The sequence below is a fragment of the Taudactylus pleione genome, unplaced genomic scaffold (genome assembly GCF_031769625.1).
Source record: "Taudactylus pleione unplaced genomic scaffold, aTauple2 ptg000386l, whole genome shotgun sequence".
In the NCBI taxonomy this organism is placed as follows: domain Eukaryota; kingdom Metazoa; phylum Chordata; class Amphibia; order Anura; family Myobatrachidae; genus Taudactylus; species Taudactylus pleione.
The window spans coordinates 15,550,165-15,566,736 of NW_028284787.1; the positions used below are offsets into that span (position 1 = coordinate 15,550,165).

The 16,572-nt window shown below is 45.1% G+C and overlaps 1 protein-coding gene across 6 annotated transcripts in view; it reads right to left on the bottom strand.

Annotated features, from left to right (window-relative positions):
• TRIO (trio Rho guanine nucleotide exchange factor) overlaps positions 1–16,572 on the bottom strand; it is a 496,865-nt gene that overhangs the window by 273,343 nt on the left and 206,950 nt on the right. For all 6 annotated transcript variants that reach the window (XR_015869672.1, XR_015869673.1, XM_088445727.1 and 3 more), the window contains exons 25-27: positions 8,837–8,946; positions 8,073–8,142; positions 6,125–6,214 (exon numbers count right to left, since the gene is read on the bottom strand). Coding sequence is in view for 4 of the 6 variants with exons in the window: in XM_088445727.1 (XP_088301853.1) it covers positions 6,125–6,214; positions 8,073–8,142; positions 8,837–8,946 (270 nt within the window). In the remaining 2 variants the exon portion in view is untranslated. The remainder of the gene's footprint in view (positions 1–6,124; positions 6,215–8,072; positions 8,143–8,836; positions 8,947–16,572) is intronic.

The following is a 16,572-nucleotide window of genomic DNA, read 5'->3' on the forward strand; positions in this document are numbered from 1 at the left end:
ATGTCAGTGGGGCAGGACCCAGACCCTCCGTCTGGCAGCCACGCCCCCGGCACGCCCACCAAAGGGGGCGTGCTGTCAATCACCATCGACAGCACGCCCCCTTTGGTGCGAGACCCATAACAACGGCTACCCCGTCGTTATTCTGGTCTCGCGTATGCGCACGACGGAGCTCCCTCCGTCGTGCGCATGCGCACTAGGGCACCATCGACCCGCTTGCGAACGCTCAGTGCTCGAGAGCGGGTCTGAATCAGGGCCCATGGCCCTGATTCAGAGCCGGACGCTCTGACCGGACGCTCTGACAGAGCGTTCGCTCTGAATCAGGGCTGGCCTTCTGTTTTTTTAGAGCGGCCTCCCGGCCGCTCACATAGCTGTGGGTAACCACCCAGCTATAGCGAGCGGCCAGGAAGATGGTCGCGATGGTCAAGACCATCGCGACCATCGGGCTTGCGACAAGACCCTTGTGGTAGGTTCCCGTTGCCGCAAGCCCCAGAGAGCTTTCGGCTCAAACAGAGCCGAAAACTCTCCCACTGACATCACTTGTGATGTCAGTGGGGCCGGCCCCAGACGGTAGATGTTCCCATGGGAACGCCTCCGTCTGGGCAGCCACGCCCCCGGCCCGCCCACCAAAGGGGGCGTGCTGTCTCTCAACATCGACAGCACGCCCCCTTTGGTACGAGACCCGGAGCGACGGATTGCCCGTCGCTATCCGGGTCCTGCGCTTGCGCACGACGGAGCCGGCTCCGTCATGCGCACTGGCCTACCATCGACCCGGTTGCGAACGCACAGCGCTTGCGACCTGGTCTGAATCAGTCCCAATGTGTGCGCCAAAGAAGCACAACCAAAAAAAGAGGTGTGGTCTTGTAGTGAAGTCTCATATAATGCAGAAAGCTTCACAGTGACAACCATATAAATGCAGAAAATATCACAAAGACTGCCTAGTAATGCAGAAAGCATTGCAGTGAGCGCAATACAATGCAGAGCGTTGCAGTGAGCACCATATAATGCAGAGTTCATCGCAGTGAGCACAATCTAATGCAGAGAGTGTCACAGCGAGCACAATATAATGCAGAGTGTTATAGTGAGTGTCATATAATGCAGAGAGCGTCACAGTCAGCGCCATATAATGCAGAGAGCGTCACAGTAAGCGCCATATAATGCAGAGAGCATAACAGTAAGCACCATATAATGCAGTGTGTCACAATGAGCGCTATATAATGCAGAGAGTGTCGCAGTAGCCAGTAAGGGCTATATAAAGCAGAGAACATTGGTAACCCACATATAAGTTATAAAACAAATCAGGTGTATAAATACACCTCTTACACATACAGAATATCAATACACCCCCCCACACACACATTACATTAATACACCCCCACCACAGATAGAATTAAAGCACATTCCAACCCCCCCCAAAAAAAAATTATAATACACCCCTCCCCATTATATACATATACCACCCCGCCCCCAGATGGCACTAGCACTTACCTCAGGATCTGTGTGATCCCTGCTGGTCTCAAAGGCACAGGAAAGGAAGAACTGAAGGAGAGAGACACTGGGCTAAACAGAAACGGGGCGGGGTCTCGTGTTAGAGGGCGTGGTCTCGGGCATTGTTCACGGATAGGAGGGTCGAAAGTGACTATAGAATAGACATATGAGGGGCGGGGACACATGGGGAAGGGGCGGTCTTGCCATTAGGGGGCGTGGTCTCGGGCAGCATTCAGGGATAGGAGTGGTGACTATATAATAGACAGAAGAGGAGGCTGGGTCTCGGGCATACTAGTGACAGGTAGAGCGATAAGAAGGGGAGAAGCCACTCTCCTGTCCTCCACCCAGAACTGCTTCTCCTTCCTTACAGCCAGCTGTTAGCCTCAGAATACTATAATAATGAATCAGTGTGACAGTACTGCTTGGCTGCCGACCCCTTCCTTGCTGCGGGCCCTGGTGTAAGCTGCCGATGCTGCGGGCCCCCTGGGATACGCCGGGCCCTAAGCGCCCGCTTTGGTAGCCTAGCGGTAAATCCGCTACTGAATAGCAGTTGGAAAAAAAAAAAAAGTGCACTATTCAATCACCCGCAAGTTAACACGTGATAATTCTTCATACGATTTAACGCAAATTTCTATTCACCTCCTCATGAGCAGGTGAAAAGATGGGGAAAATCCCTATTACCATCCCATAATGACCAATTAGGCAACAATATTTTTTTTTAATTAGCTTAATTTGGCCAATAATGTGCAAAGTGCAGAAAAATTGGTCAATTGATGTGGGACAGGTATATGGGGTGCTGTATGAATGGAACAGGTGTTTTTAAGATTGCAGATGGGTGTTATAACACGGTGTATTTTGAAGGTTTTTTTTTTTTTTAAAGTGGCTTAAAATGACACAAGTATTTGCTCAGAATAGCCATTGACACAACTTAAGAACCCCAAATACTTTTACACTAATACCCCTTTTACACCGGAGCTAACACCCGGGTTTTTGAAGGGTTAACCCGGGCAGCTCCCTGGTTTAAAAGGGGAGAGAGTTGGATCGCCGGGTCGAGTGACCCAGCAATCCAACCCAGGAAACTAGCAGGGTTTAACACGGGCGTAGCCCGTGAAACCCTACTGTGAGAACAGCGCACTCCAGGTCACGATGACCTGGAGTGCGCTGCTAGCCGGCCGATTGGTCCGGCTTCAGTGGCGCTTGGAGATGACGTCATCTCCAAGCGACCACTTTCACTCCGCAAAAGCCGGGTCTATGCAGACCCGACTGCGGTGTCGGCGGCGCTGACTCGGAAATATCCCGAGTCGGCGCCGGCAAAATTCCGGGTCTGATCCGGATAGGAACTTTGTTCCAACTCCGGGTCAGACCCGGAATTTAGGTGGAAAAGGGGTATAATAGACTTCTATACTATTTTCCTATATGTTTGCCTTTTTTTTTTTTTTTTTTTTTTTAGGTACACTCTACTTCTAGAGTGTAAAACCTGCAAGGATTAACACGCAAGTGCCAGAATACAACTTTTTGAATTGAATTGTGCGTAGATGGGAGCTCGCATACAGACAAAAAGTTAAATTAACGGGTGATAAGTTAACGCACGAAAAGTTTATATTTATCGCGACTACTTGAATTCCCCCTTAGGTGTCAATAAACTGATCCTCTTTAAGTGTAGAAACTCTTATGTGGAAAATAATTATCAATCACAGGAGTCTATGATGTTTTCTATATTTAGTTAAGCCACATACGTTTTCTGTACACCGAATAGTTAATTTTTTTTATCTTTATTAAAGCAATAACTAACATTTATATTATTTTAATATTTCAACATTCTTCCGATTTTTATTATTTACATTACCCTTTATAAACTTAATAGCCAGTTTATTAAGTACCCCTTCCTAGTAATGGTTGGGACCCACTTTGCCCCCAGAGCAGTCTACCTTCTTTGTGGCATGAAACATCCCTTAAAAGTTATGTCCATGTTAATAATATGGCATCATGCAAAGACTGAAAATTTGTGCACATCCTCCTGTTCCACCACTTCCCAAAATGTGATTTACTGGATTTAGATCTGGTGACTGTGGAGACCATTGAAATACATTGAATTAATTGTACTTTTGAGCTTGAGATGGCATATGCTGTGTGACATGGCGTGCTGTCCTGCAGGAAATAGCCATTAGAAGATGGGAAGTCTGTGGTCATAAAGGGATGCATAGGCTCAGCAACAACAGCAGGCTGTGGTATTTAAAAAATGCTCAATTGATATGAAAGGGACTAATGTGTGCCAAGAAAATATTCCACACTCCAATACACCATCAGCCTGAACTATTGACAGAAAAGTTAAACCTGTCCATTTTTGTGATCCTGTGTCTACAGTAGCCTCAGTTTCCTGTTCTTAGCTGACAGGAGTGGAGCTTTGTGTGGTCTTCTGCCCACTTCAAGGTTACCTGTGCAAAGTGTTCAGAGATGCTCTTCTGTGTAACACTTATTTGCATACCATTCTCTGTAAACTCTAGAAATGGTTGTGTATGAAACCAACAAGATATAAGCAATTTATGAGATACTCCAATAACGGAATGGGTATGAAATTCCCGTCAGTGGCAGCCCGACAGGAGCAGAATGCGACGCAGCGGAAGCCCGACAGCGCTGGAAATCCCGATCGTGGATAGGTAAGTATCCACTAACCTAACCTAACCCGCCTAACCCTCCTTAGGGGTGCCTAACCCTAACTTCCCCCCCAAGTGCCTAACCCTAATCCCCCTCTAAGTACCTAACCACCCCCTTCCCAGCTGCCTAAACCTAAGTCCCCCGGGGGGGTGCCTAACCCTATGTCCCCCCCGGGGGTGCCTAACCCTAACCCTCCCTCCCCCTAACCTAACCCTAACCCTCCCAGGGGGGTGCCTAACCCTAAGTCCCCCCCGGGAGCCCTAAACCTAACCCTCCCCCCCCCCCCGCGCGGCTGTCCGCTCGCGGCACCCGGCATCACTACAATCGTGATGCCGGGCGCCGTTCTCCCGGCTTCGGGAAAATGTGGGCGTCTACATCTAGACGCCCGGCATTTCACCCTTGCCGGGATAAGACAGTCGGGAAGCCGGTTGCCGATACATAGGCAGTTGGCTTCCCGATTGCTTCCCCCAATAACCCAATCCCGGCACCAACAATCATTCCATTGTCAAAGCCACATACAGTAGATCACATTTCTTCTCCATTTTGCTTTTGCTCTGAACTGGACTCTTGACCATGTCATCTTTTATGCATAGAGTTTCTGTCACATAATTGGATGATTAGATATTTGCATTACTAAGCAAGTGTACCTAACAAAGTGACCAGTAAGGCATTATGTGAATTAATAAGTGTTATTTTTCTTTCTTATTAAAAGTAATAAAACCCTTTATTTAGCTCTTTAAATTTGTGGAACTAAATAATTAGCTAATGAATGTATATTAGTTCTAGTTCTTATACTAGTAAGTCTGCTTGAAGAGCTCACCACTCAATACTGTTGCAATTGTCTATTATCTACTCCCCATAAGCCACTTTACCTCCACCAGAGATCTCTATAAATCATTGTGATAAGGCTCTCATAATACAATCACTTGGGACGTAAGAAATATGCCACATTTAAGACATGCATTCAACAATAGTAAGGATTGTTTAACAGCTTCCTGGCTACAGATTTTTTATTCTGCTTGATGTCATCGACATTTGAATGCAAATTTAGTACTCTCACGAGAATCTGTGGTATTTTTCCTTTTTCTCTCTAGGCCCATATGATCAGGAATAGTTACGGGATCAACAGTGACTAGGTCGATCCCGGAATGCAGGCGCTAGCATGTCAACAAGGTTAAAATGCTACTTTCAACAGTTAACTGGATCACCTGTACAACTTTAAACATGCTGCTTTACCAATCCAGTTAACATGCACTAATGTAAACCTGTTCAAATCTGTTGAAAACTGCATTAGATCCAAAGCCTTAACATGTACTGTTCGCATAATAGCCATTAAAAATGTGGCACTGGCCCAAACATTGGAAAACCTGGACCATAGATGGCATAGATAAGAGGTCCCTGAGATTGGCTTAGACATAATTGGATGACTACATAAAGAGGGACAACTAAAACGTCCAAGATAGAATCTTTACCAAAACTCAGAGGAAATGGTGTCAGAAAGCCATGACCTGGAATTGTTCTCTTATATATTGAACTATCAATTGGCATGACGATACAATGGTCAGCCTGAAGAAAATAGTGGATGCTTGATTGGGCCTGTACCACAAGACTGCTTTACTTTGCATCAAGCTCTTTTGGGGGTCTATTTACTAAGTCTTGGATAGAGATAAAGTGACCAGAGATAAAGTACCAGCCAATCAGCTCCAAACTGCCATGTCATAGGCTGTGTTTGAAAAATGACAGGAGCTGGTTGGCTGGCACTTTATCTCCGTTCACTTTATCTCCATCCAAGACTTAGTAAATAGACCCCTTGGCCTCTGTTTCACCAGCTAACGTGTCATCAACTGTGTTTTATGCTGCCAGTTTTCAACAACTGTTGCAGGCTCACATTATCACTATAACCCCCCATATCAATATACTACAATTAAATAATTTTGCTAGCAGACACTGAAAAGGAACTGAACGGTTATTAAATAGCACTTACATCAAAATAAGGTCCTGCTTGATCTAAGATAAGTTGGGTGGAGTCAGGTTTATTCTTGCAATAAGACACATACATTTGAAATTTGTCAGCCTGAAATAAAGGAGAACAATTTATTTCCGATTAATTTGGAAGTTTTCTGAAGCTACAATAAAGTAAACCATATTCATGTAAAAATGTTGACATGTAATATACTGACCTACAACACAGGGTTGGGGGAAAAAAATAAAAACAGGTTTTTTTTTCGTTTACCCCGATTTTTTTTTTTTTTTTTAACCAGCTATGTATTAGAATTTATGATCAACCATTTTTGAATGCTTTCTAACCAGGATTGAAAAAAAAAACAAAAAAAAAACTATTTATTTACTTATTTAAAACCTGTTTTTTTTTTACCAACCCTGCTTCAACACAAAATATTTTAAAGTCTATAAACTTGCTAGATAACTGAAAGCGCTCATATTATATGGTTGCCAAACAACATTGCATGAGTTTTTCCAATTGTTATAGATATTTCCTTACTATTCTGAGATGCAGTCAGGAACGGATGTCACTATGTCAACAGTGACCATGTAGACATGAGAAAGCTCCTAAAGAAGCATGCCTAAAGTTATAATGCTTACAACCATGTTGCGATTCCAGCACTGGCTTTCTCTTGTGTACATCGTCACTATATCATTAACGACTGTAGACAAATTGCATGTACAGATGTGTCCCCATACATCTATCCCCCGTGCGCTACAAATTGAGTTACACAATGCATGAGCGCCGTGCAACTCGGTAGTGCCAAGTGTCTTTTCGTGCAGCTTTTTCCCTTAAAATTAGTTTTATTCGTCAGTTGCTGTGACACTTACGTAGCACTTTGCATGCATATACAGCAGCAGTCGTGCACAGAATATAGGAATGCCCCATATCATTTTAATCAGCATTGCAAATAACATGCATTTTGAGGAAAAAAGGTTGCACGAAAAGACGCTCGGTGCTACAGAGCCGTGCCACGGTATTGCACGACTAGAAGGATAATAGGATAAGTGTAATAGGAAAGGAAGTTAGATGCATGTGCGGACATATCTGTATCCCACTACTCTAACGCTGGGTAGATCCACGGGCGATCCCCTGCCGAGTCAACATATCGGACAGTTGGTACACATTAGACGATCCGGTGTCCAACTGCCCGATATGTCAGCCCCTGGCGCATCCCACTGCATGGGGTTGTCAGCTGCACCGTCAGATTGAGATGCATGTAGGGCCAACCTGACGAAGCAGCTGATGACCACACTGCACGATTTGAACGCTATATCGTCTAGTGTGTACCCAGCATAAGTGCATAGAAAGGTACGGAAGTACCAATCTCTGAAAGAACATAGAAGCATGTTACAATGCTCCTGACCACCAAATTAGGCTTGGTTTGCTTATAACAGGGGTGGGGAACCTTTTTTCTGCAGAGGGCCATTTTGCTATATATAACATTATTTGCGGGCCTGGTGCAGGCCACGCCCCCTCCGCATGACATCACGGAGCAATCCTGAGGATGCTCCGGGGAGCTGTAAGGGCAGTGGTGTGACAGTCTGAAGCGTCCTAAGGACGCTCCAGGTGGCACTGCTGCACAGATTCTGGCTGCAGGGTGCCATTCTAGGCACCCAGCTTACCAGATGAGGCTAGCAGAAAAAAGCTCAGAGGGCCAGACCAAATGATTCCGTGCGCCTTATACGGCTTCTGGGCCTGAGGTTCCCCATCCCTGGCTTATAACCTTGCCAAAACGTTAAAAGAATTTGTCTGTTTGATGGCAAGAATAAACTTGGAGTGTACAGCACGGTCCACAGTCTCCAAGCAATAAATGATGCATAAGTGACTACCATAGAAGTTAGAGTAATTGATGACAATTTCAAATTATAGCACCTGTTAATATACAGTACTTTCAAAAATTATTATGAATCATATTGTTGTTAATTACCCAAGTGACAAAACAGTGTCCCACATCTTCAGGTAGCTGTTCATATTTTTCAAGTTCTTTAAGGAACACACTGTAAATATATAAATAAATAAAATATATAATAAAATAATAAAAAATAATTTCTAAATACAGACAAGAAACATTTTTGATGATCTACAACTGGAAGCAGCATCAACAAACACAAGCAAAAATCGGATCTGCTAAACAACTGGTAAGTATCCGATACAGCAACTAAAAGGGCAGACTAGTTGGGCCAAGTGGTTCTTATCTGCCTTCAAATTCTATGTTTCTATGTTTAATATACCAGTTACATATGATTTAGTAGTAATAGGGCACAATTGATTACTCAGACATTGTTTCTACCATTTGTTGTATTTCAGAGTGGCTTAACCAGTGGTTCCCAAACTTTTTTGAATTACAGCACCCTAGTTCATCATCATTGTTTTTTGACAGCACCCCTAAGCCAAAAGTTTGTTATTGAGAAATTCAGAAAAAAATGTAGTGAAGTAGTAAAATGAAGTAAATTGTGCTCCCCTGTCATCCTTAGGTTTGGTTATATAGTGGTGGACAGGTTTGTGCTTCTGTTTGTGCACATATTTACATTACATTGACCATAAAAAATGTGATTTGGAGCTGGACCACCAACCTGAGGCACCCCTATAAGTGTCTTGAGGCACCCCAGGGTGCCGCCGTGCACAGTTTGGGAACAACTGGGCTTAACAATGAATATTTGAAACAGTCATATACATGTAGGTTATACACACTTGTTATGAAACTCATAAATGTCCTGCATGTTCCCAAAGATGATGTGTTCTTTATTCACAATGCCAGGTGGAATTTCTTCAACCCCGCTTGTCATTTCCCAGAGATATGTCTGCAATGAATCATGGAAATGGAAAACAAAGTTTAAAAAGTAAACAATATATAAGCAAAGACTTCAAATCACTGCCTTTATGCATGACAATTTGAAACACAAAATATACTTTCTTTAGAAAGTAAAAATATTTCAATATAATTTACTACATGTTCAACATGTTAATGTATTGCAGTTAATAACTTGGAATAATGGATATTTTTAGTTTTCCTTCCAGCTGATCTAGAATGTTTGGTGTTCATAATAGCATGTGGTTCTAGCAAGGTATCACCAAATTGAATTGCTTAATCATTTTAAGATTAACAAATTAGAATTAGCACCAGCTATTTGAGAGGTAGGGCTTAAATGTGGACATGAGGGGAAAATGACAATGCTGAGAGATTTTATTTCTTTTTTTTTTTCTTCATTTTCAGTACGGTGCAGTATGGTAGACAGGTATCCTGTGTTGTACATCAGTTGTCCTACTCTTAGTCCCACAATGCCCCTGATTGTTTAATGGGTTATAAGATTTACAGCAGTGGTGAATTTTTATACTATCATTTCTATATATGTTGCTAAACAAGACTATTGTGCTTTTTTGTATGGTATCACTTCCAGTCTATCCAAAAGTAGAAGCCAATAAGTTGCCGCAGAAAGAGCAATAGGAACTGTCAGAAAAGATAATTTTCATGATAAAGTTCCCAAACTGAGCAACTGGAGGTTTGAGTCAATACAACTGGCATAGCGGAACAGGTGAATTAAGGGATCTGTAGTCTACATTAAGCTGCCCATCCACTAGGCGATGCGGGGACGACGGCACGATTACGACGCCGTCGTCTCCCGCGGGGTGAAGTCTGGAGAGGTCTTCATCCCGTGTCCTCCAAGTCTCCCAGCAGTCCTCGGTGGTGATGGGCAGAGTCAGCAGGGCACTGGTCTCCGGCAGGCTGCAGGACCTCCTCCTCAGCGGCTCCCAGCAGCGGGCATTCCATGGCAGCAGCGTCCCTCTGGACAGGTGACAGCGCTCCCTCTCTTGGCACTCTGCTATATGGTGGCGGGTTCATCCCCGAACATGGCAACCTGACAGCGGTCGTCAGGTTGACAGTCATGTTCGGGTGATGATTATGTTAAAAACGACCAGCAGGCACGCGCATCGCTGGTCGTTTTTAACATTTTACTGCCCGATTTGCTGCCGATTACCAAGCGATGGAGCGATAACGACCGTCGTTATCGCTCTATCGCTAGGTTTAATCGCCTATTGGATGGGCAGCATTAAGGGGCCTATCCATTAGCAGATCTTTCTCTACAATGAAAGACAAAAGATTTATCCCTTGAAAATTCCTGGGGCTGCGGTGACAGATATCTGTCATGTACATGACAGATTTTTGCAAACGACGAACGATATTGCATGACATCTATCGGGGACTGGATTTTTTTTTATGTTCCTATTAATTTTCATTAAAAATATCGTTCGTCGTTCACCACTTATAAACTGACAGATATTTGTAATATCTGTCAGCAATAAGCGATAATTGACCAACATGTTGGAGAGACGAAAGACACAATTTGTCGGCCGCGGGAGTGCACATCTGTCATCGTTCAGGGCCTATCCATGACAGATAAATTGAACAACTGAACGATATATCGTTCAAATTTATCTGCTAACGGATAAGCCGCTATAGTCACCAGGAATGGGGTTTATGACTCTTCACTGACCACCAGAAATAGGGGTTTTTTTGTTGTCTAGACTAGCAGACAGATGAGGGGGAAGAGGCAGATAGAGCACCTGGATAAATAATCTACTATTTTTTATGCTTAAGTTAGCAAAGCAAGGCACTATGTAAAAATGTATTGGTCTAAAATCGAACTGTAGCCGGAGACCAGCCACATGTGTGTAAAATGGCCACTGTGGCACTGAAGCGGTTAACCCTCATGCTGTAGCGCCATTTTCAAACGGACCTTTAGGCGCAGGGCGCCTTGTACTGCAAATATATATGTAATGTGTTTTCACGTGTTATATTCAATGTGCTGTGCGCAGTTGTGGAAATGTATTTTTAAATGTACAGATTATGCAATTATGAGGAATGTATAAGGTATTGGGGTAGATGTATTACAGAAAGTTAACTCTTTACCAAGGCGAATCAGGAAGCAATAACGATGAGATGTATGAACATCTCATCGGCCGGAGCGGGGGAGCGTTAACTCCCCCCTCCGGTGATCCCTGATCAAGACCACAGCGCATCAGCCTAGTGCTGATGCGCTGTGTCTCAGTCCCGGCCGGCTCCACTGAGCATGCGCGGGATCTCGCAAGTATCGTGAGATCCTGCGTGCAGCCCTGGAGCCGGCAGCCTCCACAGCAGGGACAGCGCTGTCCATGCTGTGGGGATAGGGCATCGCCAGGATGTAACTGTCGATAGCAACAGCTGCAGCAGGCGGAATGGTCAGGCGAACTGACCGTTCATGCATTGCCCATAGAACCCGTCATTTACTGGCAAACCCGCCGATCATACATCGGGGAGAAGTGGTATCAGGGCACATACTGTGCACTGATACCGCTTCAGAGCTTCTTACATCTCCCCCACTGTGTTCTAAAAGGTAGACTTTAACATCCTCACATAGGAAGTGATATGATGATGGGTAAACTGGACAAGCCTTTTCTTTGAAATGTGCCTTGGTGTAAAATGTCCCAGCAGGTATTGAGAGAAGACCGTTGTTTTTCAGAATCTCCTATTTTGTGGCACTTTCTAAAAACTGAAGGTGTTAAGACTGGGAAAGCCAAACTGATTGATGCTCAGATACTTGTATTTGGAAGGATGAACGCAATTTACCATTTCCTGTAATATGTTATATCTACATTTTAGGAGACAGTTATACTGTATGTTTAGGACACAACTGCTTTTAGGTGGTATATTAGAAAGGAGGCAATTGGGTAACTCCTTTGAAATGTAAGATGTGGTTACTTATCTGCTGTGAGAAAGCATGATTGGTTAAAAAGAAATACAGGGCGCATTTACCTCCTGTGTGTGTAAGAATGATATAAAAAGAGGGCATGTGAGCCCTGTATGTGTATCTTTTTGAACATCAAGAAGGAAAGTACTGCTGTAACATCTTTGTATCTTTGTATGCTGACCCCCTTAAAGCTGATGGGGATGAATTTTTTCTTAAGGCTACTGAGCAATAAACATCTTTGCTTTTACAATGACTGCATCTGAGACAGTCCCCCAAAGGTAAACTGCGTAAAAAAATTTTGACGAACACTTAACAACCCAAAAAATAATCACTTTCATTTTGGGAGCAAAAAAAATAAATAAGTTGGGGGACAAAGTTAAAAACTAGCGAACTGAACTGCAAAGGGGTCCCCAAGTATACCCCAGGTGTTTTTTTCATTGCAGGGGCTTGCGGCAGGTGTTTTTTTTCACAATTTTTTTAAACTTTACTTTAGCAACTTTAATATATGCTGGCCCCCATTTTCAAGTACCCCAAATTTGCTGGGATAAGTAATTTTCTGCAAATAAAACTCCTGAATGCTTCTTCTTATAGAACTTCTTCAGCACTTATGCAAAAACGCTATTGAGCCAGTTTAAAAACACCTTCAGCAAGCCAAATCGGAGGGTACCATAGGGAACCCCATGTCAGAGCACCTTTTGGGGGGTGTCAGGCTGATTTGCCCAAATCTGACATGACTTTCCGCTTGTTTCAGTTTCGCCGGGTCTCATTTTTGCATACTTTCAAATACGGGGATACGCGGGCACGCACACGATACTTATCTGCCTCCAAAACAGGCGAAGTAGGCGGAAAGTCCGGGAGGCAAAAAAGTATCGCGGGTGCAAATCAAATTGAATACGGGCCTTAGTATGAGAGCTGAATAGTAATCCAGAAATCAGCAAGAAACTTACTGGCTGGTAATCAGCCTAGCAGCTGAAACATGTAACACAGGGATTCTGAATTGAGAGCTGCTACAAATAACGCAGGTTAGTAAACTTGATGTATTGTAGATCCAGTCACAGAATACAATAACTTCAGACTAGCTGTGGGATACGCTAAGAAGTAACTTAGAGCTTGGAACAAATACTGGCATCACAGTCACTGGGAAAGCGAAGTTGAACAGCAAGTTCCTATTCCTGGAGTCAGACTAAATACCCCTGATAGCTGATCAGAGGATCAGCTGAGTGACCGCAGGACTACCATTGGGAGAGGTTCGTCAGGTGATATGGACCAACATGGCTGTGTCCATGCCCGCTACCATGGGAACCAGCAGACCCCGGGGAGAATACTCAGTCACCACACACCTCCACTCCCAGCGACTGAACAACTAAGCCCAAGGACGCCGGCAAGGAGGTGAGCAGCGGCCGATCCCAGGCCCCAACCTGACATGAGTCCTGCGACAACAGAATTTTGCCAAACGCTATTCTGTTGTTTGGCTGTTCTGGATTGAGCCCAGCATGTCCAAGCTCAAGCCCTCTGCCAGCTACCGTGCAGAGCCTGGTCCATTGCAAGAGATCAGTGGGTATCAGCCAACACCAATCAGGAGGTGTGGCCGCAAATCATTAACACATACACAGCAGAAGCAGTTCCAGGTGCCGGCAGTAGGAGCCTGGGTGTACTTATGTAGCGGTTCCAAAACCCGACGATAGGAGTTTGGTGGTGGCAGCTACATACCCGCCCACTGCGCAGTGAGTGGAGTCAGTGACAGGCGGTCACTGATGGTAAGAGGGAATCCCTGATACCCCAATTTCTAGTGGGGATCAAGCCTAATCAGTGAGGTCATCCGGTCACAGGACAATTCAGCCAATACATTATAGTGTCTGTATTGTATACAAATTATCACTTTGGAGAATTGGTCGAAGTGTGCCGGTATGCAGCGGTATGACATACCGGCACTTGTTTTTGCATTGACCCGGAAGTTGCCGATTGAAGTTAAACTGCGTCGGCACAGCAAGCGGCTGTACAGTGGCGGAGTGTCTTTGGACGCTGACTCATGTGATTCACACAGCCACACACTCTGGTTATTCTGGGCTGGAGCCCTGCATTGCTGCCCACCTGTATAACATCACGTCCTGCAGGTAGGTCTGCTACTCTGAGAGATGGATCCAGGGAAGGGCTGGACCAGATCCAGGGGATGGCTGGGGGGTGGCATGGTGCCATCTGTCCCCCGGGCTAGTACAATTGTGCAGCACTAGGGCCACTGCTGTGCTGTCTGTATGCATATATCAGTGACAGTCGGGAAGGTTTCTCTGCCTGCCTCCCGGCGATCAGTGTCAGACTGTGGCAGTGCAACTAGCATGAGAAGGGGCCAGCAGATGCAGAAAGGGCCATCAGGGGGTACAGCTTTACAGGGCCCGAGCAGATGCAGGGGTCCCTGTGGCTCTAATGATCCTGACTACAAACTGCTTCTGTGAAGCAGTGGCCAGGATTATTGGTGCCTGCTGCAAGACCAGATTATCATGGAGGAACCTGCCCATATGGAATTCACCACAGACAGGTTCCCCTCTCAGGCTCCCCCACCAGATCAGCTTTCCTTGCTTGGCTCTGCAGTAGCCCCGCCCCCAGCTCTCTTCTCTTCCTTTCTTCTCCTCCTTTCTCCCTGCTGACATTGGCAGTGCACAGAAGAAAGCTGACATTACTATAGGTGCAGTGAACACCACTGAGGTATCCCCCCCCTTTCCACTGGAGTCTCTCTCACCGTTCATTTCTCCCCTGCAGTCTCTCCTACTGTCCCCTTCTAAACTGCAATCTTTTTCACTGGCCCTTTCTACCCTGCTGTCTCACCCACTGTCCCTTTCTCCCCTGCAGTCTCTCCCATTGTCCCCTTCTCCCCTGCAGTCTCTGCCACTGTCCCCTTAGTCCTTACACTCTCTCACACGGTCCTCTTTTCTGTGCACTCTCTGCCACTGTCCCCTTATCCATTGCAGTCTTTCCCATTTTTCTCTGCAGTCTCTCCCACTGTTCCATTATCCCCTGCAGTATCTCCCACGGTCCCCTTCTCTATGCAATCTCTCCCACAGTCCCCTTATCCACTGCACTGTAGTCTCTCCCACTATCCCCATTTCCCCTGCAGTCTCTCTCACTGCCTGAAAACTTTTTGAAAATAAAGCTTGTTCTATAAAAAGACATACAAAGGACATTCCAAACATCCTTGACAAAGCTTCTGCAGTGGCGTGAAATGCATTGGAATATCGAGTGGTGAGACTACTGAATCCTGCGAAGCATTGCCAGTTTTGCTATACACCGTCCGGAGGGCGTCTCATGTCATTGACGAGCACCGAAGCAACACATTATAGCAGTTGCCGCTGATCCTTGCTCAAGAGAAGACAGCCAGTGAAGAAATATGGGAAAGTGTTTAGTTACAACTAAAGCAGCCTTGGCTCAACGGACTGTAGTGTGATTGTTTGCACCAGAGAAGAACCACGATTTAATTTACTCCCACAAATATTGCCCAATTTGGGCTATAAGCATTGCTCTTATGGAGTTTTTAATACGTTTTGATTTTACACTTGTCTTAAGTATTATGCTTGCTTCTTATTCTTATCTAGCACTCAGTTATTTGGTTTTTCCTCCCCATATATGCCTCTGCCCCTTCCCATCTGTGCCTATGCCCTATACCAGCATAAGTATCTGCCCCCTTATTGCATGGCTGGTGGCTGCGATAAAGTATTGGCGTGGATAGACGGAGACCAATCCCATTCAACACGACAAAACTGAACCTAAGGATGTCAGGTAAGCACAATTTTATATTCTAAGGGGCAAATTTATCATAATCCGCATTTTTATTGTGAATGTGATAAATATTTTAAACCCAAATTTGCAATGTGTTCATTTTTTTCAATGCTCCACAATGTTCTAGTAGAAATGCCAGGGCCACTTGCTTGCGTTTGCCCCCCCGAGCTGATTGTTGCCAGACAGCCCCTGGCCAGATCCTGGATGGCTCTTGACGAGAGGTGCTACTCCTGAGTTGCGTTACCAATGGACGGAACGGTGGTCCATGCTCCCCTTCTCACCTCCATTCCCTCTGTTCCTCCTCATTTGACGCTCCTGGTTCCTCCGGGGTTGCAGGTAACCGATACTTGGAACTCTGCTCCCCTCCTCATCTCCACTTCTTCTGTAACTTCCCTCTGGGTCACTCTCTACCTCTGCCACCCACAGATGCCATCTTAGTAGACAGCCTCCCTGCCTGGACCAGGTTTCCACAGCTCTGCTGGCTGGTTACAGAAGCAACTGGTGAGTAATGCCATCCAGGGTGCCTGTGTGTGTGTTTTGCCCTGTGGGGGCCTGTGTGTGTGTGTTTTTTTCTGTTTGTGTGTGTGTCTGTTTTGTCCTGTGGGAGCCTATGCATGTTTGTTTTTTCCAGTGGGGGCCTATGTGTGTGTGTTTTTTTCCTGTGTGGGCATTTTGTTTGTTTTTATTTCTCAACAGTGACAATGTGTGTATGGTTTTTTTTTCATGTGAAGCCTGTGTGTTTTATTTTTTTAAGTCCTGTGGGGGCCAATGTGTGTGTGTTTGTTTTCATTTGAAGCCTATGTGCTTTATTTCTTTGCCCGTGGGGGCCAATGTGTGTGTGTTTGTTTTCATTTGAAGCCTATGTGCTTTATTTCTTTGCCCGTGGGGGCTTATGTGTTTTATTTATTTCCCTGTGGGGGCATATGTGTTTTA